Source organism: Pseudoliparis swirei, chromosome 5 (genome assembly GCF_029220125.1).
Source record: "Pseudoliparis swirei isolate HS2019 ecotype Mariana Trench chromosome 5, NWPU_hadal_v1, whole genome shotgun sequence".
Taxonomy (NCBI): Eukaryota; Metazoa; Chordata; class Actinopteri; order Perciformes; family Liparidae; genus Pseudoliparis; species Pseudoliparis swirei.
The window spans coordinates 18626888-18652777 of NC_079392.1; the positions used below are offsets into that span (position 1 = coordinate 18626888).

General features: G+C 40.9%; 1 protein-coding gene across 5 annotated transcripts in view; it reads left to right on the forward strand.

The window, feature by feature from the left end:
- The window catches only part of LOC130193532 (arf-GAP with coiled-coil, ANK repeat and PH domain-containing protein 2-like), a 46119-nt gene that overhangs the window by 2357 nt on the left and 17872 nt on the right, over window positions 1-25890 (forward strand). For all 5 annotated transcript variants that reach the window (XM_056414040.1, XM_056414041.1, XM_056414044.1 and 2 more), the window contains exons 2-9: window positions 11077-11134; window positions 12821-12940; window positions 13626-13679; window positions 15410-15468; window positions 17641-17824; window positions 20580-20624; window positions 20706-20801; window positions 25177-25251. In XM_056414040.1, the coding sequence (XP_056270015.1) occupies window positions 11077-11134; window positions 12821-12940; window positions 13626-13679; window positions 15410-15468; window positions 17641-17824; window positions 20580-20624; window positions 20706-20801; window positions 25177-25251 (691 nt within the window). The remainder of the gene's footprint in view (window positions 1-11076; window positions 11135-12820; window positions 12941-13625; window positions 13680-15409; window positions 15469-17640; window positions 17825-20579; window positions 20625-20705; window positions 20802-25176; window positions 25252-25890) is intronic.

Sequence of the window (25890 nt, forward strand, 5' to 3'; positions counted from 1 at the left end):
CCTGTAATTTACTTGATTAATAAAAACATTGCCTTTAAAAAAAAAATGTTATTGCAGCTAACTATCGGTAGTATTGTAAACAACTTAAAATGAAAACAGTTAGCTCATTAATTGTTAATTAATTGGCTGAGTTCATTTGCAAATATTTTGATAATCATATTTTCATGGGGATATCCCAAATTCCAGTTCCGAAATGTTGAGGATTAGCAGTTTTTCCTCCCTTTTATGTGATTATAAACTGATCTTGAACAATCTAAAAAAGTATAGCAATTGAATGTATTTTTCAAAATCTTCTGACATTTACAAATCAAACAATCACTCAAAGTAATTGGCAAATTAATTTAGTAAATTAAATTAGCCTCTTTTTACAGCTTTAAGATGCAGTAGATCATGTTTTGTGTCATGCTTTTGTGACTGGAAACCATTTCCCATGATTCTCTGCAACCAGGAGTCCAGCTGGCCCCATCTCTGTTCATATTTGTTGTGCCCTTTGTCTTTTTACGAGAGTCATCTCTCAACTTTTCCCGAATGCAAATCCACTGTGGATTCATCCTGACGGGTTGGGACTGAGCTTCACAGCACAGTTTTCCACTTCGGCCATCATCGTGTTGCTCTTATTTTTCCACCCCCACATGTTTTTTTGGGCTAGAGAAGAGGACATTGCAAGTGAGAAAGAAAGAATGGATGAAAACACAGATATATAAACCAGTGTGTGGAGCAGCTCTCACTCGCTCGACATCTGTTTCCATTTTGGTGTTTGCTTTCAACTTTGTGCCAGAGAATATGGAGCCCCTAAATGTGGACAGGGTTGTTTTCGAGTGATAATTTGGCACACCCTACATATCTATTTTTTTGCTCTCGTCTTCATTTTCATTTGGAAGTTGTTTTTCTTTCAGCCCGGAGGAGAGATGCACTAGTGCACAAATTATGTATTTCTGGCAGTAAACTGGGAGCATAGTTTTCCACTTGAAAATAGACGTTTGTGTCCGGCTTCCCTGGCTTCTTCTCAACTATAAGAGATGAACGTTCCCTTCACTGGGCCGTGGCTTTCCTCCCCACATGTAGAGAAGAAAATATTTTACATATTTACCAGGGTTTCTTATCCTGCCACACAGGAGGCTACATTTTGCAGTATCTATTTTTTATTTTAAGGTATTAGGTTGTTGTTTGCATCGGGTGTTTAAGAACAATAATGTCGACTGTTAAACAAAATTCTGTGGTCCTAAAATGTTAAAACATGTGATTCTAAATAGACGACATCAGAAAGTATCAAGCAACACCAAGAGAGAAGAAAGAGAACGCCACAAGAGTGGGAAAAGTGAGCGTATTTCTGTAATAAACAGCAACCTGTTTTGCTGTCTTGACCCGATTCTTTAGCTTAATAACATAATTGCTTGCCCCTGATTGGATTTGCTGATTCTGAGCTCGCCGGAGTGCCATGGTATGAAGTCATCGGTCGGACAGCCCCGGTTGCAGTTTCCCCTGAGTCATTGACGGCAGCTGTAGAGCTGGCAGATAACTTTCAGTCTTCTGTAACCCACAGCCTGAGGAGGGGCTCTGGCACTGCCATAGTCCCCGATTAGTTTCCCATGGGAGTCCAGCTGAAGGCCTGTTAGCATGCGGAGCTTGTTTAATTTTCATGGTAATTAATAAAGGGCGTTAACAGCTAATGAAATGTCATGACTGACTGCTCTCCTGGTAGGGCTTGACACAGTTGTATTTCAGTAAGTATGGGGCAACAAAGTGATTAAAACAGACTCTTAGAAAGTGTTATTTTTCCACCAACCCCTGTCATTTGTAGGCTGAGTGTTTAATCAAATTAAGAGAAAAATATTTAGCAGATCCATTGAAAAATAATGGTTAGTTGCACCCCTTAATTGCTGTCAAAGGCGTTACTGCTGTTCATAATTTGTGATGATCAGTCCTTAATCTTTACAGTAGATGATGTCCCTCCTGAGTCTGGTTCCTTCTTACAGCTGATGTACGACACGAGAAGGCTGAGGATGTCAAACGAAATCGGCTTGAATGTTTACAACTAGCAGAACTTCCAAAGAGCCTGTGTTACTCTCTTATCTTTAAGTAATGTCCTCATCTTGTTGATGTTGAAGCTTGTGCGTTTAACGGTGCCCCCCCCCCCCCCTTTCCATATCACCACCGCTCTCTAACAATTACAGGATCTACGTCACAGCAATGGAGCTCAGGCTATTCTTCACATTTCCCCAAGTGTGATGGTGAATCATATCCATCCCTCATGGCAGAAACAAGAATGTAAATTATAAACAAAAACAGCCAACCCCATGTGTAATCTTTCTATATGAATGTTATTGAAGGCTGAGGCAACAGAGGGAAGGAGAGATGGCAAAACACCACTGGACATGAGGCTGTACACAATCTAATTGGAAACTAGAACGGGCACTCGGTAGAGCGCATACCTTCGCATATCACAAGATTGGGCATTGGATTATGAACATTTTGGCATTAGTTGCATGCCAATTGGATAACAATTGACCGTGCTATGGTAAAAAGAAGATGTTGACCTTTTCATGACCTTGACCTTTGACCTGATTGATCCCAAAATCTAATCAAATGGTCCCCGGATAATAACCAATCATCCCACCAAATTTTCGCGCCAAAAGAGATTTTTGACTTTTTTTTCCTAATCAAATGGTCCCCGGATAATAACCAATCATCCCACCAAATGTCATGCGATTCGGTTTAATACTTTTTGTGTTATGCGAGTAACACGCATACAAATAAATAAATAAATATATAAATAAATACACGGCGATCAAAACATAACCTTCCGCATTTTCAATGCGAAGGTAAACATCAAAGGGAAGTTGTAATGCGTAATTTATCTGTCAGACATATCTTAATTGGATTAGTTAGTCATTTTGAAGTAAGCCTGTTTTTGAGCCTACAGTATTGCGGAGGAAAATATAAATATGGGATTAAGCTCTGTTGGCAGATAGTTAAAATGAAATGACTCAGTTTGGGACTGGAGCAAAAAAGGGTTTAATGACGTTTCAGTTTTTTTCATTATCGTTAATCTGCCCATTATTATGTTGATGAATCGATTTGTCTTTTGGTTCAGACAAAAAAAGAAAAAAGGTTCTACAGAGGTTCTACAATGGAAACTGATTTTCAATCAGACCAAACCCCGAGTGCAGTAAGTCTGCATGAGGACATATCTACCAATTTTGAGGATTGTAAAAAATATGCGATGAGTGTCAGTTTATGTCTTTGAAGTGGTTTTCCCTGTGCCACAGGCCCACAGAAGGCTCTAGTGTGTGCAGCGTAAATGACAAACCTGTTCAACTACCTCAGGGCTGCTTGCAGAGTGCGCACAGCGCGTTGGCCCGCTGCCAGCAGCCACGCAGAGCCAGAGAGCCACTCTTTATTTTGGTTCATGGTCATTGGATAAATGCACAAGAGTTAGGGGACTCCGTTTGTTAAGATGTTACTCTGTAGTCAGAGCCCTAAGTAATAGAAGGAGGGTGAGTAGCGCAAGAAGGATCTAAGGCCTTGTCTGTTTCTGTTGTTCGTGTTGGTTGGTTGTTGGCAGTGTAACTCACTTCTAAAATAACACCATTTAATGGAGATGTTTGTTTACTTAGAGCAGGGGTGCCCACACTTTCTTGGCTTGCGAGCTATGCGTATATATATGTATATATATATGTATGTGTGTGTATATATGCGTGTGTATGTGTGTATAAATATTATGATACAATACAATTCTGCACATTTTTGGTCATTACATTTTACTCTGATGACTTGAACTGAATGGAATCAGCCCGGGTTGCATAGTCCGGAAAGTAGCTGCTGGTAGCCTCAGGCAGACTTCTAATGGTCATCCTCTGTCATGGTGGAACGGTGTTTGGACTTAATATTTTTCATGTGGGAAAAGGCTGACTCACATATATAAATAAAGCCAACTAATGCAGTCCAGAAGGTAGCACATTTCCCTTCTGTTTGGGTACCTTTCCTCTGTGAGTAAGTTCCAGAACTGTCCATGAGCTCTTTACTTCAGCTGAATGTCAGCCTGTAGTGTCAACATCTCATCCTCCACTCCAGTGATTCAACCTCGACGTCTTCCCGAAATGGGTGGTAGCATAGAGTGTAGCGACTGGCTCCAGTAAAGCAAAGTATTGAAAGCATCTGTGAAACTCTGACAGACACTTGTCGATCTGCTCTGTGTAACGCGCACTGTCAAGTTGCGCACACGCCTTCGAGGTATGGAAGGCTAACTAATGAGCAAATTAGCTCGCCGGAGTGTTGCCGTAGCTCGTGCGGTAGACTGCGCATGCGTGGTGACCCGTGTCTCGGACTGGCTGCTCTGTATGGAAATCAAGTGGCAAATGTCGGAGGTAGGATCTTTATTTATTTTTTATGTCATGCGATCTACCCACACTACCTTCGACCTATTGGGCACTCCTGAGTCACATCACACAGGCACGGTTTTAGTGGATTCCCGGGCAACCCTGTTAGTTTTGGTACCATGTTGGCTTCATTTCCAAAATTTGAGGTAGTAATTTTAAAGCTTTTTTTCTTCTTTACATGTGATTCATACGTATCTCTTTATTTAGCCCCAGCTTCAGACTCACACCCAAATCGAATTTAGACCAGTATGTCTTAGTTTCCTAACTTATATTGTTCCATTTCGTGAACAAGCTCGTAATAATTTGTTGCCGTTTCCTTTTTTTTCTTCTTTCTGCAAGTTACTCATTGGTTCCCCCGTTTTGTCACAGAGGAGCGTCCTCTCTCAGCTTTGAATGTCAACAAATGTGGTGGACATCATTTCCCTTGGTGCTGAATGAGTAGCCAGACAGTTTGTCGTCACAGCCACTCACGTGAACTCTAAATCATGTACTTCTTTAATACAGGAAGATTTGACCGCGCAAGTTCAAAGTGTTCAATTCAGTTTCAATTCAGTTTATTTGTATTGCCCAATTTCACAAATTACTAATTTGTCTCGGAGTGCTTTACAATCTGTACACATAGACATCCCTGTCCCAAAACCTCACATCGGATCAGGAACAACTCCCAAATAACCCATCAGGGGGGAAAAAGGGAAGAAACCTTCAGGAGAGCAACAGAGGAGGATCCCTCTCCAGTATGGACAGATGCAATAGATGTAATGTGTACAGAAGGACGGATTTAGAGTTAAAACACATTCAATGAATATGACAGAGTGTATGAATAGTTCATAGTGGGCATATTCCACGATGGAGACCTCCACGATCCATCAGGCAGATGGAGGTAGAGAGGAGGAGTGGGCGGAGTCTCAACAGTGGGCGGAGTCTCAACAGGGCAGTGGCGTAGTTGGTAGCAGGAATTCCACGACCCAGACCTCGATGATCCAGTGTTGGTGGTCAACTTGGAAAAACAAACAAAAGGTCCCTAAAAGTCCATCCAAAGCAGAGTTGTATGTTTGATAATACTGGATCCTGCCAGGATCCAGGGCCCGTTCCATGTTCCAGACAAATTGCAAAAATGACTGCTACAAAATATCAGAAATGAAAGGTAGCCTAATGGGTAATGTTATGACTGTTGTCTGGTGTATGTATGAAATGAGATGAGATTGTCTACTGATAAAATCTTCATATCAAGTCTCTGCCTCTTTTAAGTTTGCAATAAACAGATATCAGCTGTTTGGCCAGAAGGCAGAACACCTGCATCATCCGGGCTCTCTGCTTATCACCCAGCGCACATTACCACACAACGAGCGCTGTTGAGAGACAAAAGCTTATTGATGTCATAGAGCCGTTTTAAGACAACACTGTACCACTATATTTATGAATGTAAGAATTATGCTAGCTTAATAAATGGATCTTCCTTAAAGTTTGGAAATATGCTACATCTCTTATTTTCTAAGGCTTTCAGAGTGATCAGAAAAATCTCTGCCGAGCCTCAGAGAGGGCCTGGAATTGATTTCTCATGGCCTCCAGCAGAATCTTTGCTTTCTTCACCCCGAAAAAGAGCATTTATGGTACACCATACCTACAGATATGAGAATATATTTATCCATCTGCCTAGTTATTGTTCAGCACACTAGCAGAGCTGCAGCCCCGCCCCCCCCCCATTCGCACTAGACATCTTCATCAGCCTACTGTAGATTAATTTTTAAACTGAATTATACCACTTAATAATGCCGTTGATGTTTTCACGTCACAGATGATGAACATATTTTTTGATCTTAGTTTGGTTATAAAATCGTAGCGCATTCTCCTGCCGAGCAGCTGTCGGCGGCGGCAGCCGAGGAGACGATGGCGCTGGACGGCAGTAGGCGACTGGAGGTCGTAGTGAAGAAGTTTAACCGGCTTTGTTAACGTTCAGCACCAGAGTCTTCAGGTTACTTTATTTATACACGTAGGTAGAGTTGGCTTGAAATGGAAAGGGAGGCACTCATCTTACAATCAACACAGACAACAAGACCGACATGATGATAAAAGTACACCAAGCCACGAAGCTGTTCTAATTATATTATAATGTGTTCACCTGAATGATGGCTGCTGGAACAAAGCTGTTTTTATAGCGCTTTGTTCTACACTGGTGCTAAAGACCTCCGTCTAGAAGGGAGGAGCTGAAACTCCCTGCGCAAAGGGTGGAGTCGTCCTTTAAGATGGAGCCGGTTATCTGTTGTAACCGAGTGGTGTCCATGGACTCTGGGCAATGAGCCTGCTAGACCATGTCACAATCTGATGTAGAGTTTCTGTTCTTCAAAGACAGGCCTCCAAACCATGACACCAAAGAAAAAGATCAAATGGATTCAATAAAAGCACGATAAAAGTGTGTCGAAGATGCTCTCCGTTTCAATTACCCTTCTCGACTTCCGTCAGTTTTATGTAAAGAGGAAAAAAGTGAAATTAGTTAACTGACAAACAGAACAACATATTCAGCGACTCAATATGAAGCTTTTATCAAATACAATTGAGTGCAGTTCAGTGATGTTGCACTTTTTCTGTTGTATCAACAAAGATGTATCCTCACAAGTGTACCTCATATTATTTATTTGCATTCCTCTCATAGCTACTTAGGAACTGACAACAAAACCCTAGTATGTAGTTTACATTAAAATATTTTTAGAGTTTGCGATTAAGAGATTTAAACCATGTGATTTTGTTTTTACATGTGCTTCCTTGTGCAGTGACTGAAGGATATTATGTGATATACCCTTTAGTGATGTCTAACTTCTAAAAAAAACATTACATCATAAAATGTTATCCTTGATTCTTTTAATATCAAGAGATTTCTAGTTTTTAAACATGGGTAGCAGATTTCAAGGCTCTTGTAGTTCACAGTTAAATATGCAGTCGCAGCGGTGTATCTCTGCACTTTGGTGTTCTCATAACTGCCATATGCCTGAAAGCTAGGTATAATAAACTATCCACGTACTCTAGCCATAAAGAAAATTGCCCCACCTTCTCAATATTCACAGTCATGGATGTAGTCCATGCTATGCCCCCATTGTTCTTTGAAACTTCATCTGGTTCATGATGTGTTTACATTTTTCAAAATAAATGAAGGGACATTTTAGATCAATTGTGTGTCCTCAAATAGGACGTATCAGACTATTCATTTTTCACATTGATACTTCAACCCTACCAGAATTCTCGGGCCCTGATTGGGAACAAATCACCAAAGAAATATTTTTGTTGTGTAAGAGTGTCATGTTTTCTAGGAGTCTGTATTACAACTGCATATTTTCAAGTGAAAAATATGTGTTTCTGTGTTAGTATTAATAGTTTGTGTGTCTCGTTCTCTCAAGCTTTCTGCTGCTGCCCCTTATCCAGACTCAGGCTGGACATGTGCCACGGTCAGAGCTGTGAGCCAATGGCCCAGATTTCCATTTGGCCAGGGCCCCTCCTTTTCTTATCCTCTGTCAGCACTTTCACAAGTTCACCCTGCAGGCTCAAGGTTCAAGATTAGTAGGAAATAGTCATGTTCTCGTGGTTGCATAGAAAGCCAAAGAGTGTCTGACTAACACAGGATTTAGATTGGATTTCCAAGGCAAAGCTTTCTAAATCATTAGGTTGTTTTTCCAGGGAAAGATGACTGAGTGTACCTGCCTTCAATTCACTGAGTTTTACAAGATCTGGGAACTGCCCTCCAAATGTGTCCTGTTGTTTGCACCAGAGTAGCTATACCTGAGCAAATGAGGTCAAGCGCTTTCTTTAAGGACACAACGAAAAGCGTTGTTGAGAGAATAAAGGGTATTCCTAGATTTTAAATCTTACACAATCTGCTTAGGGCATGGATTAAAAAAAACAAATCTAGGACATGCTGGTCTGTGAATGCTTTGGTTCGTCCTCAGGTTGCTGGTAATATTGGCAAAACCAAGGATTGCATCTTGTACTGACTGTCACGACTGCATTTATACCAGCACAATGCCCAGTGTATTAATGTCAATACATTCTGTCACCAGAACGGTCATCACCTGGAGGCTTCATCACACAGATGGACTTTGCTTGAAGCAACTGACAAAGGCAAACAGGGCCTGTAACATGCTCTTTAGCTTTTGACCAGGATTAATGTCTCTTAAAATGAGGCAAGCTCGTATTGCTTTCGACCCTGTTTTGTCCCTATATATTTAAGCTTTTAGTTCATTCCCCTGTGTTTGGGTTAACACAATGTCACAACTCTACGATGATGCTCTGGGATAAAGTTGGCATGTTGTAAGCATTTCCTGTAAACCAGGTTTGTTGCATAATAGAGTACAGACGATATAATACACTGAATAAACTTAGTCAAATTTTACAAGTCATACAGGTAGGTTTAGCACCTAAGGGACCAACATGAAACATGTTTGACTGAATTGGGCACGTCGGTTTCTGCAGGCTTGGTTCTGGCATGCCCTAGTTTCAACTTGCCGAGTGAGTTGCTTCTTTTTCTGATTATTTAACCGACACTTAGCTGCAACACCAAGTTGTGTCCTTCTCCTGGTAGCATAGTCAGCATGTGAACATCATAATGGAACAATTTCAATGGTGATAACCAACAATTAACCAGCCAGCAAGGTCAGAGTTCAGATTCAGCAAGAGAGCACCACTCCTGAATTGGGTGAGGCTTCATTTCTTGATCATAGACTAAAGATTCTTGGCACCATTGAGGCCGGACTGTCATGCGGCCAGATGTTGTTTACAATATCATCATTCTGCCTGATATTTATCTTGGTTTTATCAAACATAAACTATGTTCCTTAGTGTCGAGACTGCTATCTTCTGCTCATTCTTTACTTGAATCAGTGATGATCTGCAGAAGCACTGTATCCAAATGTAGTCTACAAAGAAGAAACTTCCGTCATAAAAGAAAACGACCTCTAAGCTGCCCCAAGCTCAGAAAGTCTGCATTGAAGGAAAAAGACAATTATAACGGTGAATTGACTGTAAATGGATTAATAACTAGAGTCAAGCGACAGTAACATCTAAATTATACTTATTATTTAGGACTCTGATGATACCTGCTTTGAAATACAAATTTCATTGTAGCCGTGCCTGTTATTGTTAAACAATTCTGCTTATTCCAATAAATTGCCTTAAATTCAGTTCAAAAATATGAAACGCATTATACAATAAAAAAAGATTCTGTATATGTACACAGGAATCCTTGATTCCAGTACCCCTTATTGAAAGTACTCATCTGTCTCAGTCAGCCTAGTTTTTCCCTGACAGTGACCAGATGTTGGCAGCTGTCAGTGTGACACCATACGAAAAATAACAAACAGATGGAGGGAGTTTGGGGGGAATGCCACCCGCTGCTACTGCAGGGTTCCTCTGTTAATCCCATACTGACACACGCAACACACACATACACTGAGGGCAACAGGAGAATCAACCTGAAGTCTGTAGGATCAGTTTTACTAAGAATTGAACAAAAACACTAATTAGAAGCGACCTTTCCTCCACTGGATGAAGGTCACACCAGTATTATCAAAAATGAGTGCTGATTATTTAACCAGCCCTCTGATGATAGTTTCTTCTTCCCCCGTCGTGGCACTCACTTGCTCGTAGGCTGTTGATCCTGTGGAGAACCAAGCTGCGCGTTGTCACATTCAAAGAGTCTGCCAGACCTGACTCCAGCCCTGCAGCATTACCCACAATGGCGTACCGACACAACCCTGTGCAGAAACACACAGCTCTGTTTGAGGCAGCCAAACAGAGCTGTGTGTTTCTGCCCAGGGTTGTGTCGGTACACCGTGGAAGTGCATACGATCATGTAATGCCGTGTCCAGAGGCTATACATGTAGAAAATGGGCTTGAAGTACCCCCTGTATTTAAATGGCTAAGATGCTGATATAGCATATACCAGTAAAGCAAATATGTTTTCCCTTAATCAAAAAGCATGATCACATAAAAGTAATAATCTAGATATGGTGTCATGCACAACTGCAGTGTTCTAAAGCTTCATATTCTTGTGCTGCTGTTTATGTATGTCCTTCTACTTAAAGGTTAACTCCTGTATTTGTCAACTCTATCTTCCCGTTTGTGGTGTCCATGTGCGTAATGGGGACACACATTTTTTTTAGGGGAACGCTGCAGCCAATAAACAAGCTGTAATGTAATCACTGTAAAGTGTTTTAACTCTAAATCTGTCCTTCTGTACACATGACATCTATTGCTTCTGTCCATCCTGGAGAGGGATCCTCCTCTGTTGCTCTCCTGAAGGTTTCTTCCCTTTTTTCCCCCCTGAAGGGTTATTTGGGAGTTTTTCCTGATCCGATGTGAGGTTTTGGGACAGGGATGTCTATGTGCACAGATTGTAAAGCACTCTGAGGCAAATTTGTAATTTGTGAAAATGGGCTGTACAAATAAACTGATGTCATTGTTAAAATGTCCACCTCTGATATAGAGTCTACGGTCAGTATATAGTGATCGCAGGACAGATGGTAAACGTGAAAATAACGTAGGACTGTAAACCAAAGTGGAACGGAGCGAGTTCTTCTTTACATAAGAATCCCCTTGCCGTGTCTTTTATCTTCCATTTGCCGTCCAAAATATGAATGCCTCTGTCAGTGAAGTTGACAGTATTGAGTCATTGTTACACTTGTTTTCAAATTCTTTTTTTCTTTCCCCACAGAGCTACCATAGAGGAAGTGGAGGGGGATGTGTGTGAGTTGGAATCCAAGCTCGACAAAGTGAGTACCGCCCATGATAAACATTGCTTAGTTTTTCATTTGTTCTACGTTTCGAACTGTCCCCAGTATTCCCCCCGGCCTTTAAATAAGACTAATATAGACACTGTGCACCTCGCTTTCACTTTGATGAAATATATGGGTGTGTATGAAGTATATTAAGAAACACCCCCTTGACACTCTCGTACAGGATGCACTTTCCTAAAAAATCATCACGACTCCACTGATTCAGATGTTCCCGTAATTCTGAAGCATTCCCATCTCCATTCATTGCCAACACGGTGGGAAATTAACATAAACTTCCATTGGTTCACTTTATGAGCCTTTAATCATCTTTTTTTCAATAATGTTTTACATTTTGTTTATCAAAATCATAAAGATGGGACTGAATCTGTTGTGGCCATGGTCAGAGAATGGAAACATTTTGCCGTGTGGTTTTTGGTCCAAACGTGGTGGTAAAAAAAGGTTAGAGTTTTGGGGTTTCAAAAGCAACTATGTATGATGAACCCTAGTCCAGAATGGATTTAGCTTCTTTTTTATATGCCTGACTTTCTTATTATAAGCTAACTTTAACACAGGAACCATATTGTTTCTCCTAGTGAGCTGCCTCACAGTTCATCTCAGTCATTCTGCTCAAGTTAACTAGACTACATTTATAAACTAAAGAAACAAACAAACACACAAACAAATCAGAAGTTGTGTCCTGATCTGATAGCAAACCAATCCCTCTTCCCATTGGATGTGAGTATGTTCACTAGACCTTGGAAGAGCCCAGTTCATTGTTACTGGACTTCAAGTCTTACAGAGTCCCACCCTCCTCCTCACCCCACCTCTGTGACTCACTTCCCCTCTGCATTGGACAGGAAGGATCTGCTAGTGTGTGTGTGTGTGTGTGCGTGCCTGTGTGTGTGCTTGCGTGTGTGTGTGCTTGCGTGTGTGTGCGCTAATGCTCGGGATCAAGTGGAAAGGAGTTAAAGAGTTCAACTTATCATTTGAGATCCCTACCTGCCACCCATGTACATACACAGCCCTATTGCCAAATGTAAACAGACATTACAATGAGTCAATATTATCTCTGCTCGTAAGAGGACTTTTTCCCCCAACAGACAAGAGCCTGTAACAGTAGTTAGCTGTTGTGTTTTTATACCTAATTATTGCCGATTGTTTAAATAAGGTTTTCATGAAGTAGAAACAAGCATTTTGTCTTCTCGCAGCTTTTTATGTATTAATAACTCTGTAATCTAGGAAACTGCTTGAAATTAGCATTTTTGCCTTTGCTGGAAAGGCACATCCAGGCTCTGTTTCATCTCCTGTGTAGGAGCGGCTGGAGAACGGCCAGGATTTGTTGTGTGTTTACGTAACCCGGAATTATCTGTGCCCCCAATGAGTCAGAGGGGAAAGACGTGCCTGTTATTAATTACAAAGAAACAGACTAAGCATCAGTGTTGGCCTTTTGCTCTGCAGCAACACATTACAGCAAATGTACAATTTATGAATCCATTCTTAACAGCACACGTCAAATGTTGTAAATTAGAGAGATAGTCAGAAATGATCAGCCCGATTTCTTGTTTCTCTTCACTCAAGTTGTATCATCTTCTCTCCACTTCTGTCTATTACTGTATTTCTTCAAGTTTCTCTGAATCTCTTTTTATCCCCTAAGCATTTGCAACATTGTCTTTCTCTCTCTAGTTGGTGAAGTTGTGTATTGGGATGATCGATGCAGGAAAAGCCTACAATGCAGCCAACAAGCAGTTTGTTAACGGGATCCGGGAGCTGGCCCAGCAGTCCACCAAAGATGAGGTCATCGAGGTAAACAAAAAACTATCTGACATTAGTTATATTTCTATAGAGTTCTCCATTGTTTTGTTTTGCTTTTTGGCCTTCATAGAAGCATGCAATTATTAGATATTTGATATGATTTTAAGTTGTTAGTAATTTTAAATAAAATCAGCCCAGTTTAAAACCATGCCTGACTTTTTCCTAGTTCCCAGATATAAAGAAGACTGTACTTTGTTAACGCACACTTCCTTCTTGTCTCTTAACGTGTATTCATCCTACCTTGACATCGCCAGATTATATCTAAATTTAAAAAGAAAGAGGCCTGGTGAAACCTTGCACTGTCCACTGGGTCTTGTCGAGGGCAGATGTTTTGTTTGCTCCCATGAATCTTGCGAGGCAAGCACTTCCGCTCTGCCTTTGTCTATTTCCCTCAGTGGCTCTCCTTTGGGAGAGTTCAGCCACTGCATGTACTTAAAGGGGGTAACTTGGCCAAAATAATTATTACCCAGTGTGTTATTGTGTCTCTAAAAAGACCAATGTTTCTGTGCAGCCAAGCCTGTCTGACAGAAGAGTTTGTGTCTGATGTAGCATGCAGTAGAGTATTGCACCTTATTTTGTTTTAATACTAGCCTTGTTTTATTTGTTGGCTTTGTGTGTGTGTTATTGTTATAATAATATATGGGGATGTTCTCTCTTTGTCCTCTTCGCTCCACAGTCCAGTCTCACAAAATTTGCCGAGAGCCTGCAGGAGATGATCAACTATCACACGGTATGCTGTCGCTGCCATGTGAAACTTTTTCAGTTTATATTTACTGCTGGGAAGGACAGCAGCAGACTGATAGACAGATAACTGTGATATGATGGCCACTGGTTTGAGAGGAAAGTGTACAAGAAATACTTTATAAAGCTTGAGCAATAATCTTCGAGTGTCCTTGAGCAAACCATTACCTTTCAACTGCCTTCGTGGGGCTATTCAGAATTAGAAGGAAGTTGCTATAACACGCAGCGGTCAGGTTGGATTTCATGTAAGTATAACATTATGCAGACATTGTCCTCTATACAAAGTAACTTCTTCTCCAAGCATATACAGTCCATGGTAAAGAGAGAGAGTTTTTCTGTCTCCCATGTTTTGCTATCTGTTGGAATAAATCATGCGTTTCTGAGATAAACTTGGTCACGGTCAATCTTTTACAATGTGGTTGGCATCCTGTTAAAAAGACCTACTCTGCAGCTCCCTACTTGATAATTCTACAGCTGCAACTACCAATATCACTTTGTGTGGAGCAGAGGAATGCTAATGGTGAAAGGCACTTGGTCAATCCTTTACAATGTGGTTGGCGTCCTGGAGACAGAATGTTTTTTCCTGTTGTTCAGCCAATGGTCAGTAAGTATTCTCTTGGCTTTACATGATCATCTAATGAACTCAATCTCTGGAAGGAGCCCTGAACGACAGATCTGATTAGCTGTTTTTCCCAGAGTCCCTTTGTTAGCTACCTCAGTTGTTCAGTCTCTGGTAGGAATGAAAGTGCCATTGAGAAATATTCTCTCATTAAGAATCCCTTGAACACAGAAAGGAAGCACAGGGCGAGTTTGAGGCTTTTGGTCGACAGTAAAGTTGTATTGCTTGATCTCCCCTGTCATGTTGTGTTTCTGTTAGCTCCTCATAACATGTTCAGAGGGAGTTCCCAGCTAGCATCACACCGTCTGCGACCTGTTTGCTAGAACAAATGGAGCCGGGGGGATTTGCTACTGGGAATTGAACCTTTACGATCATTGTGGTCGTGGATGGGAACGGAACACCTTTGCTAAACATGCATCCCTAAAATGATTTGTTAAATGTGAATGATGAACAGTCCGACAGCAATAAATAGGCTTTATTTATGGAAGACATTTATACTTTACCACTATAACTGATACCATTAATGAAGCCGCCATTCCATTATTGATACTATTAAAGCTGCTTTTATTGCAACTACGATACCACTCATTACATACATGGGTATCATTTCAATGGGAGGTTTTGGCTCATTTTGTTCAGGTCTGGTGAAACTGGGTTCAACAGACAGTCTATGTTCTGTTTGTCTTAACTAGTATCTCAAAATGTTGCGGTGGGAAAACACCCATGATTCAACAGCTGAGCCTTTCCTCACCAAACCCACTAATCAGCTTCCTCGGCTAGACCCCTAAAAGCCTCCAGGAGCCACAGTGCAGGCCTGTGACTGACTCAACAGTGGAAATTGTGGTCATGTCAGCTGACTGTCGGATAGCTTTTTACCACTCAGCGATCTTTCAACACATGACCCACTAAAACAAATGACTCAATATGTTGGTCACTTGTAGCTTCTCCCAGCTACACTGCTTATATTGTCTTGTCTGGTCATGAAATTACGCTGAAGCCCTTTTTAGAGATTTACGTGTTTGTTCGGCCTTAATGAGGTTAATGAGAGTATGAATCAATACCAAAAATTTAGGGTTCTTTCTTTCCCTCTTTCTTCACAGATATTATTCGATCAGGCCCAGAGATCAATCAAGACCCAGCTTCAAACATTTGTTAAAGAGTGAGTATTAATTTAATCAATCAATCTGCTTTTGAAGAATGGCCTAATTTAACTTTTTGGTTCATTTCTGTTTGAGAACAAGCTACAGCACATTTAGATTTTTACTCGTATCCAGATCAACTTAAAGAGGAACACTGGACATATTTGAGGTGAAGTTACTTGTACTTCAAATCCATGCTGGATGAAAAGTGTAGTGTGTAGATATTGAATTCAGAAAGCCCTCTTTTGAATATTATGAATATAAAGGCTTTATCAGATGGGCTGAGGATCCAGACAGCACATGTAAAGACTAAGTTATTAGTATACTTGACAATGTTTTCTATTTATATCTCCCGGTTTAAAGCCTCCTGGTACAGCACTGAATTCTAGACTGCTTGTAGGAAGAATTGGGGCCTTCTTTTTTATTTCATTAAAAGGATTAGTAGATTTCCCCCCTGGCACACACAGGCTTAACATTCACATCAGCATCACGCAGGCTTCTCAGAAAAGGCCGGGAAACATCATTATTATTCACTAGCTTCCTGCATTCAAACATTAATCTCACCATGAACAAATGTGGGTGGCAAAGTTTGAGCACTTTGTCCTCCTCCTTAAGACTCAAGTGTTTTAAATATTAGTTACGGACACACAAGACTTGAATGAAGTACTTTTACAAAGTCATGTTTTTTTTACTCTCTTGGATTTCTCCCTGAACAAATTGATGAAATCACCTTTAACCTTTGTGTGTTCCTGTTGCCTGACCACGGTTGAGTTGCTTTAGAGATAACCTTGCTTCCTTTAACATTTGACCTTTCCCCTCACAACATCGTTGACAACAAAGGGACTTGTTCTTTTTTGACCTTGGGTATTAGTTATAATACTTTAAATATTCGTGGCAGGATATCTAGGCGCAGCCTGGGGGTGGAGCAGGTCAGGTTTGGGGGTCTTGGGATCGCCTCTCTTCTGTTTGCAGATGATGTGGTCCTGTTAGCATCCTCAGACCATGACCTCCGGCACTCACTGGGGCGTTTTGCTGCCGAGTGTGAAGCAGCAGGGATGAGAGTCAGCACCTCCAAATCTGAGGCCATGGTGCTCTGCCGAAAACCGGTGGATTGCTCCCTCCAGGTGGGGACAGAGTGCCTGCCCCAAGCGAAGGAGTTCAAGTATCTCGGGGTCTTGTTCACGAGTGAGGGTAAGATGGAGCGGGAGATCGACAGGCGGATCGGTGCAGCTGCAGCAGTAAAACAGGCGCTGTACCGGTCCGTCTTGGTGAAGAGAGAGCTGAGCCGAAAGGCGAAGCTCTCAATTTACTGGTCGGTCTACGTTCCAATCCTCACCTATGGTCATGAACTTTGGGTAGTGACCGAAAGAACGAGGTCGCGAATACAAGCGGCCGAAATGAGTTTCCTCCATAGGGTGGCCGGGCTCAGCCTTAGAGATAGGGTAAGGAGCTCGGACATCAGGAGGGAGCTTGGAGTCGAGCCGCTACTCCTTCGCATCGAAAGGAGTCAGCTGAGGTGGTTCGGGCATCTGATTCGGATGCCTCCTGGACGCCTCCCGTTAGAGGTTTTCCAGGCACGTCCAACTGGGAGGAGGCCCCGGGGAAGACCCAGGACACGCTGGAGGGATTACATCTCCCGTCTGGCCTGGGAACGCCTCGGGATCCCCCAGAATGAGCTTGAAAATGTTGCGGGCGAGAGGGAAGTCTGGGTAAACCTGCTGGGTCTGCTGCCCCCGCGACCCGACCCCGGAATAAGCGGATGAGAATGGATGGATGGATGGATTCGTGGCAGAAACTTAGACTTATTTCCATTAAAAATTATAGATCAACTGTAAAAAAAAATTGTAACACCTTTATTCTCAAATCTAAATGAAAAGTACCTTAGATTAAATTAAGCGCAAGTTATTTTCCTGAACTTGATTTTCCCATTTCTGCATTTCAGCTTTACATCGTGCCTTAATAGAGTCGAGCTGCTTTGGTTTACAGACCGTGAACCTTTTTGTTTAGGTTTTACTTTTGGGCTTCACAACAACAACAACAACAACAACATGTGTTAATGGAACCAACTGACAGTTAGCAACATGTTTCAAAGTCCAATATTCACTATTTGACAAGATAATCAATACTTGTACAATATATGCAGTTGACTTTATGTTTGTCTTAAAGCTATGTCCCCTCCCTTCCTTTGTCAGTGATATACGTAAATTCAAAGAAGCCAAGAAGCATTTTGACAAAGTGAGCGAGGAGAAGGAGGGGGCCCTGATCAAGAACGCCCAGGCTCCGCGCAACAAGCAGCATGAGGTGGAGGAGGCCACCAACATCCTCACTGCCACACGCAAGTGCTTCCGACACATCGTCCTCGACTACGTTTTACAGGTACAGCAACTCATTTGGGGATTTAAATTGTAAACGTTTTAAGTGGCAGCTAATGAACACAACTCAACATAGACACAGATTTCATTTTGGTTGTTCGGAGAAAAAGGTCAGACGTCTTTAGTGTGATCTGTGCTTACCACATCTACAGGGGTTGCAATTGCCAGCATGGCGAAAGTGAGAAATGATAGGAAAGCCCGATCCAGTGTATTTCAACACATGCTTTAATCATTTAATTTATTTAATTTTGAGTCTCAATCCACATTTTACAGCTCATAAAGAAATACATTAGGTTCTTTAAATTGATACATTAACAGATTGTTGACATGGAAGCAACAGCAGCTGTGTTTGATTCAGTTACATTTTAAGTGAAATACCTAAACTCATCCACATGCCATGTTCCAGTTTACCACATCAAAGTCGGTTTGTCGAAAAGAAAGAAGAAGGTAGAAAAAGTGATGAAACCATATATATGACAAGTTATGGTCAGTAACAAAGAGTTCTTGTGATCAATGAGCCATCGTGTTTGATGAAGCACTACGGTAGAGAAATGATTCATATGTTTAGGTAAGATAATTCTAGAACAAGCAGATGAGGAAGATCGCAGAAGAAGAACTTATATAAGAAACCAACTGAAAATATCGTTAATCATAAAAACCTCACAGTACTTGAAGAATCCTGCTACAATTTAAACATTGGAAGAAAAACAAATGATTTAAATTGTAATGAATGACATAAGAATCTCGCTTGTAAAACAGTTGCCCTATCAGAGGTTGAATCATCTGTAAATTGACTTTCAAGAAACTAAATCATGTTTTAAATCAAACACTACATATCCCCTTTTCTCCAAATGTGTTCCTTCTACTTGTGCTTGAATCCGTTAACACCTGGTAGATATGCTTTATTCTGTCAAAGCCAAACAGAATACATTGAATACAGTTGATTCCTGCTCTCTCCTCGTGGCCACAGAAGCACTGATGGATGCTTCATGCCTTGTGAGAAAACAGTTGCCAGCTTTGTTATTGAATCTGACTCCAAAAAAGCAGACAATACTTTAAGGCCTCAGTTCAAAATTAGATTGTTTTAAAAAGAAACCATAAAGCAGGTTTCAAAATAGGTTTGCCAGTCTGTTCCACTGGCCACTGTATAATCACGCTGTCATAAAATGAAGCCTGGCTGTGAGAAATTAGTTGAGTTTTTCTTCATTTTTCCTCTATCTTGCTTTTTAGTATGCTTATAGAAAATCTATGAACCCAAGAGCTTGCACAGCGGAAATAAATGAGTCTCCTTTTAAAGATTCACATTCGAGTAGCGCTGTCAGCACTTTTAAAATGTTGCTAACTTCTACAGTTTTGGTTGTAGGAAACGTTTGAGACGAATTCTAACTTTATTTTTGGTCCTTTTTAGATTGTTTTTGTGGCATTTTTGCTTAATTATATAGTACACAGTTTACAGTGACATGCAAGATGGTAGAGGGAGAGGAAAATAGAGAGGTTGTAAGCCAGACTCTTGGATTCATGGCATTTTAAGAATGTAGCGTTTCTCTTTTACCCTGCTGTGCCATGTAAAACTAGATCATAAAATGAACTTTAAACTTTGGGTTTGCTTTATTGAATGTTGGTAAAGCCGAGAGAAAAAAAACATGTAAATGTAATGAATGATGTTAAAAACACATCATGAAGTAAAATGGATAATCCAGCCATCTGACTTCATGTAGCTTGTCTACGCTGACATACAACTCATTATCTAACATTTAAATACTCACGTGACACAGAAAAGCAGAAGTACAGTTTGTAGAGATACATCGGAGTTGTTTTGCTGCTAAACTTACACAAACCTGAAATTCCCCCAGCATCCATAGTGACTAATTAAGCCTACATCTTCTTACCAACCAATTACCAACATAATGCTCATAAATTTAGCTCCTGACATTTGTATTGGTTGACACCATGAAACACTTTGCCGGTTAAACAACCAACCCTCACAGGTGCCAACTCAAAACTACTAATTAACTGTAATCGAGAGAATGAGCGTGCTAGTAAAAGATGCATCAGTCACCATGGTTAGTAGATACAAAAATAAGCTTCCTCCCCTGGGTGTGAGTTCCATCTGTGTATAAACACAAAGTGTGGTTGGTGCCACAACAGGGATTTCCATTTATATTCTTCAGTGGAATCACATTTTTGATTTCCCTGTTCTCATGACCACAATTAAGGAAAACCATGGGATCTTGGTCGATGCATAAGATTGAGGCAGTGTTCAAATTAATTCAGAAACAGCCCCGCCTTATTAAAATGGACCTAGTTGGTCAGAGAGTCTACTGTCGCACAGCAGTCGTTAGTTTCTCTGTCACAAAGTATTTAGAACCTGTTAAAATGTATCTCGACTCTTTCCAGGCAAGATGAGCATCACAGTGTAGATTACATACACACACACAAACACAAACAGGAGGCTACAATTCAGCAGGGCAATATAGATGAGACAGGCTACAATAGTACTCCTGAGTTGAACACGGAGCTCCTCCTGGTGTTGTGAGGAAGAACTGCTGTCCAGTTATGCTTGGGGGGGATTGTTCTGCTTCAGTTCTACTAATTTCACGCGTGTCTACTTTCTTTCATTTGTTCTCTTCTTAAAAAATTATTTGTGTTTCATCCCCAGCGTCTTACCTCTTTTCCCCTTCTGTTCTTTTGTCCTTTTTTCTTCTCCAATACATCAGTTGTGTCTTCCTAATTCTCACCGTTTGTTTTGGTAATTACAGATCAATGTGCTACAATCAAAGAGAAGATCGGAAATCCTGAAATCAGTAAGTGCAATTTTCTTTCACATGAAATGATCTGTGCAGCAGCCCTACTTGCCCTCTGAATATTCATCGTCTTCTCCACAGATGTTGTCCTTCATGTACGCCCACCTGACGTTCTTCCATCAAGGCTATGACCTCTTCAGTGAACTACAACCTCTGATGAAACAGCTTGGGGGACAGGTACGGCCATGCATCTCTGAATTCAGATGTTTGATAGTCACCCCAACGCAAAGCTTCAGCAGCAGCGATACAGTGTTCTGTTTCCTCTCAAGTCTGTGACTGGAAATCTGAAATCTGAAACTCCCGATAACATGACACACACACACAGTCACATTTTTATAAAAGAGGAACTTTTCATGTTATATTCAACTTTTCCAGTCATTATTACATTTTTAAATATATAACTGATGAGTGATAATGTAACAATTGCAATGTTCTTATTCAGTATTTCGTATCATACTAAATTGTTACATCATTTATGAAGCAAGTTGTTGTTTGGGGGATTTTATTCATTTTTAAATCAACTATTTAAATAAATAAATAAAATGATAAATAATTAACTTGCATGTCTTAAAACTTGTTTCACTTCCTTCCATTAATTTAAATGTAATACTATGTCAAATTAACACTAAACTAGCCCTGGAAAACACATACAATGTTGATAGAACATACAGTATAAACCTCAGTCTATTTTGAGCAGCATATTGGAATAAATGTCATGGGTAAGTCCTTTTTACGACGTAGACCAGAAGAATATTGTTTGATTATCTAAAGAGCGTTCTGGTTCCAGGAGCTTATTTAGAGCTAGCTTCAGGGGGAATCTGAAATTCAACTTGTGATCATCCTCTTACGCGAGGGGTCGTGGGTTTACACCACAATCATGAGGGAGAAGTACAACTGCACTTTGACCTCCTGCCTTCCCCTCCAGATGACCTCTCTTTGTGTTTGTGTTCCTATCCTCTCAGTGTGTGTTTATAGCCTTCTTTTCGTCAATTGATATTTCAGCTCTGTGTGTGTCTGTGTGCATCCCCTGATAAACAGAGCCTTCCCTCTGAGCCAGAGGATGGCCCGATTGTGACTTTAAGATGATTATCACAGTGGAGCTGCTGTTACAGTGATCAGGAATGAGGAAGAAAGCGGCCAGAGGGCTGGAAAAAGGTTTTCCCACAGTCAGACTCATTGACTATCTGCTGAGTGAACGCAGCATAGACATCTGAGAATGATGCTGGAGGTTGTGGACTATATACTCGGAGACTGGAGCACTAGAAGAGCTGAATGAGAGGAGGATATTTCTCAAAATTGGGTGCAGGACCAGGGAAGGAAGGAGTCACATTGGGGAGCAGAAGAGTAGACCGAGGACACTTCTAAGGAGAAGAGGGTGGATTGTAAACATATTTTCCAGAAGTTTGAACAAAGAAAAAAAATCAAACGAAGGAACCGAACAGTATTTTTTTATATGGAAAAAAGAAATAGTTTGAAGCCAGATCGGAGGAGTTGGTATAGTGGTCCTCTAAAGTGGATTGGAGAGAAGAGTGCGGCTTCTAACCCTCATGCGCTGAAGTTGGAACCATCTGACGTTGGAACTATCAAGAAATTGACAGCGAGAACCAAAGAGTGCCGGGAGAAGAAAAAGGGAGGACATAGGACCCACTTTGAAAAACAGATTATAGAAAGGGATAAGAGGCGAAATGTAATCTTCTCAAAGCAAAACGTGATTGAAGTAGAATGAAAAGGCATGGACTGTAAGCCTTCAACACTCAAAAGACTGCAAGGATTGTGTGGGGAAAGAGGGAGAGAAGTGCAAAAGACTGTTCTAGAAACTAGATCCTGGAAAGGGAGACCAAAAAGAGATAGAGGGTTGGTTACAGAAGTATAACGCCGTTGTGTGGATTGTAAATCTGTCACACTGAATTTGGAACAGTGCAAAACTGAAAGAGAAAGATCAGAGGGAAGCAGTGACGAGAGGATTGTGGATTATTTCTTTTCTTCTCTCCATCATGAAGCTGAAGAAGGTGGAGAGGCTGTGCAGGGAGATGTGGAGGAGCTGTCAACAGGTTTGATAATATGACTTGATGCCTGTAGCCAATGAGAAGGAGATCAAGGGTGGGAAAATCAACAGTAATGCTAGTACATGTTGGTCTTCATATAGTGTGTAAAGCTTAGTGAGAGGAAATGATAGAAGTGAAGGTAAACAAATAAAGCTGCTTTCCCACTCTGGTTTGGAGTAACAGCAATGTTACTACATAGTAACTACATAGGTGTCTTTCATGATATTGCTGTGAGTGTTTCTCCTTGGTAATGGAAGACTGATTGTTTGAATTATTTTTAAAATAATGATAAAAACATGGTTGTTGCAGAAAACTGAGGAACTGTTCAATTATTGTTCCTGTGGTTGTTTGGTAATGAATAACATACCGTTACAATAGGGGCATTATTAGACACATGGAAACAGCATCTGAGATCAAATATCGTATTAATCATATCAACTAAGAGAACTGAAGTTACTTTTCCAATGTGTTTGAATGACCACTTTATGATTCATGTTAAATATGCCACTTTTTCCACCCTTCCCTTTGGAAATAGCTTGACTGCTTCTAAATATAAGATATTCTGCTGATTGCACCTTTCCATGACACAAAGCCTCAAGATCAAACGTGTGTCGAGTGAATATATTCATTCAAAAAGTAGTTTTGTATCTTTTCCGTGAATCATGCAGCTTGTCATCAAAGTGATACATGTTGAGACAGATCTGAGCAGAAGTCTGAGAGACCAACATGTCTGTGTACCGCTGTGGTCGCTAGGAGACTGACGTCTTGCATAGTGAGAGAGATAAGATGTGAAAGGGACGGTGAGTCTTTTCACAAAATATGGGGAGATGGAAGCGCACACCAGCCTCTGCAGATGCAGATAGAAGCAGATAGATGGCATGGACTGGACTAGTTATGATGCGACACAGGAAAACGTTTCCCTTCGGATGTTATCAGCCGGCCGCTCTGCCGTCCACCCATTTCCTCTCCAAACAAAACAAAAGATCTGGCTACCTCAAATGATGTCTTCTGTGAAATAATTGGGTTGCAGAGTTTCTTTTCACATTTTCCCTCAAATTAATATATGTAGTGAAAAAAAAGCAAAGTGAATTCCACAAAATATTTGGCATGCTGTTTTCTGAAAATGTCAGATACTGAAAGTTGGTATACAAACCGTAGCGTCGCCGGAAAGGGAGTAAAGTGGTTCTGCTCTCTTTTATCTCTTTGGGCAGGCTGACTTCTTTGTAACCATTAGTATGAATTGTATTTTAGTTTGAAGTTGTGGTCTAGAAACTGTGGCCTGTAGAGCCACAGCAGGCATTACAACCATGTGATGAACGCAGCTAAATGGTAGTAAACATGCAGCATTCCATGTAACATGCAGATTCTGATCCCTCTGTTTGAGGCTCGGGACCCAATGATTTCGGTCAGATTGCAGTCACACACTACCAAAGGGCGCAGAGTTGAATCTCACTGCTCCTAGGTGAAATACTATATTTTCGGGATCACCCCATGACCTCCAGCACATCATCAAAGTATTTTTATTTAGCTTTCTTCTCTTCTCAAAAATCCTTTGTTTTGTTTGTTTGTCTGGGTGCGACGGTTACTCGTGGGGACGAGAAGAATCAATCACCCCCCATTCAATTTCAGCCTCCACAGGACTGCCCATTTAGTTTAGAGGAGAAGGCCTGTCTTGTCTGTGTGGACTGTGGAAAAGTTGGTTATGTGCTGCCTTCAAGAATGGAAAGGAAAGCTTCTGTGCACACACGCTTGCGTTCACCTTTCAAGAGCAGTCGAAAGAGTGTTTTCATCTTTTTGGCTCAGCGTGAGATTGTATGACATACTTTTAATTCAGTTTATTTGTATAGCCCATTTTCACAAATTACTAATTTGTCTCAGTGTGCTTTACAATCTGTACACATAGACATCCCTGTCCCAAAACCTCACATCGGATTAGGAAAAACTCCCAAACAACCCTTCACTGGGAAAAAAGGGAAGAAACCTTCAGGAGCGCAAGAGAGGAGGATCCCTCTCTAGGATGGACAGGTGCAATAGATGCCATGTGTACAGAAGGAATCATAAATTTAAAAAATCAAACACAGTAACAACACAATCAATGAATATGACAGAGTCTATGAATAGTTGGTAGGAGGCATATTCCACAATCCAGACCTCCATGATCCATCAGGCAGATGGAGGTAGAGAGGAGGAGTGGGCGGAGTCTCAACAGGGCCATGGCATAGCCACTCTATCTTGAGATAGATCAAAAGAAAGAATGTGATGCGTTCATATTTGGCCTGTGGTAGGAATGTTAACATGTAGGCAGCAAATTAAAAACTCTTCACCTACATTGGAACATGGTTTTAGAAGTATTTTTGTCATTTAGGTTTTTATTCCTTTGAATATACAGAAAACAAGTTTTCTAAAAACAACTCAAGCAATGTGTCTTAAACGTTTGTGTATGCTGCTTTGATTTAAGTATGTGTGGTTTGGTAAGCTTGACTTATCACTTGCTCTGTCTGTTGCAGTTGGACCAGCTGGTGGTGGATGCAGCCAAAGAGAAGAGGGACATGGAGCAGAAACACTCCACCATCCAGCAAAAGGTACACTCAATATGGTCCCATCTTGTCTTACATTTAAAGACAAATGCACAAAGCGAATTGAAATTAAACCACTTTCACACTCTGAGCTCTTTGCACACAAATCACAGTGAAACTTTGTCAGTTGCACAATTGTGATTATAAACCATAAATTACATTGTTATCCTCTTTTCCTCTGCCCAGTAACATGAAAAACATAGAATCCTAAACACATTGCTCACTCAGAATGTGCTCAACATGGCAAAGCTACTCTGAGCCTGGATTTCTTCTTGCATGTGTCGTAACTTCATGGCTGTTGGATCCCACAAAGCCTTTCTTATTGCCCTCATGCCTCCTCCCATTAAAAGTAAACTCACAGCACTCTTCTGGGATTTTGCAGGACTGACCTTCTACCCCATGGCCTCTTGTGCTCAAGCCCTCTGATCACAGCCTCCCTCATGTTGGAGTCACCAAGTTAAAATATCACAACCTTGTTGTAGAGTTAAGTCTTTCATTGCGCGATAATACAACAATTTCTAAGGACAAATCAATTATTTGCAATTGGGAAAAAAAACATTGCATATGAAATAATTTGCCCTGAGGGTCATTCCCATAATACAGTTAACAATTCCAGCCATTCAGTGAATGGAGGTAGTTCTCCGC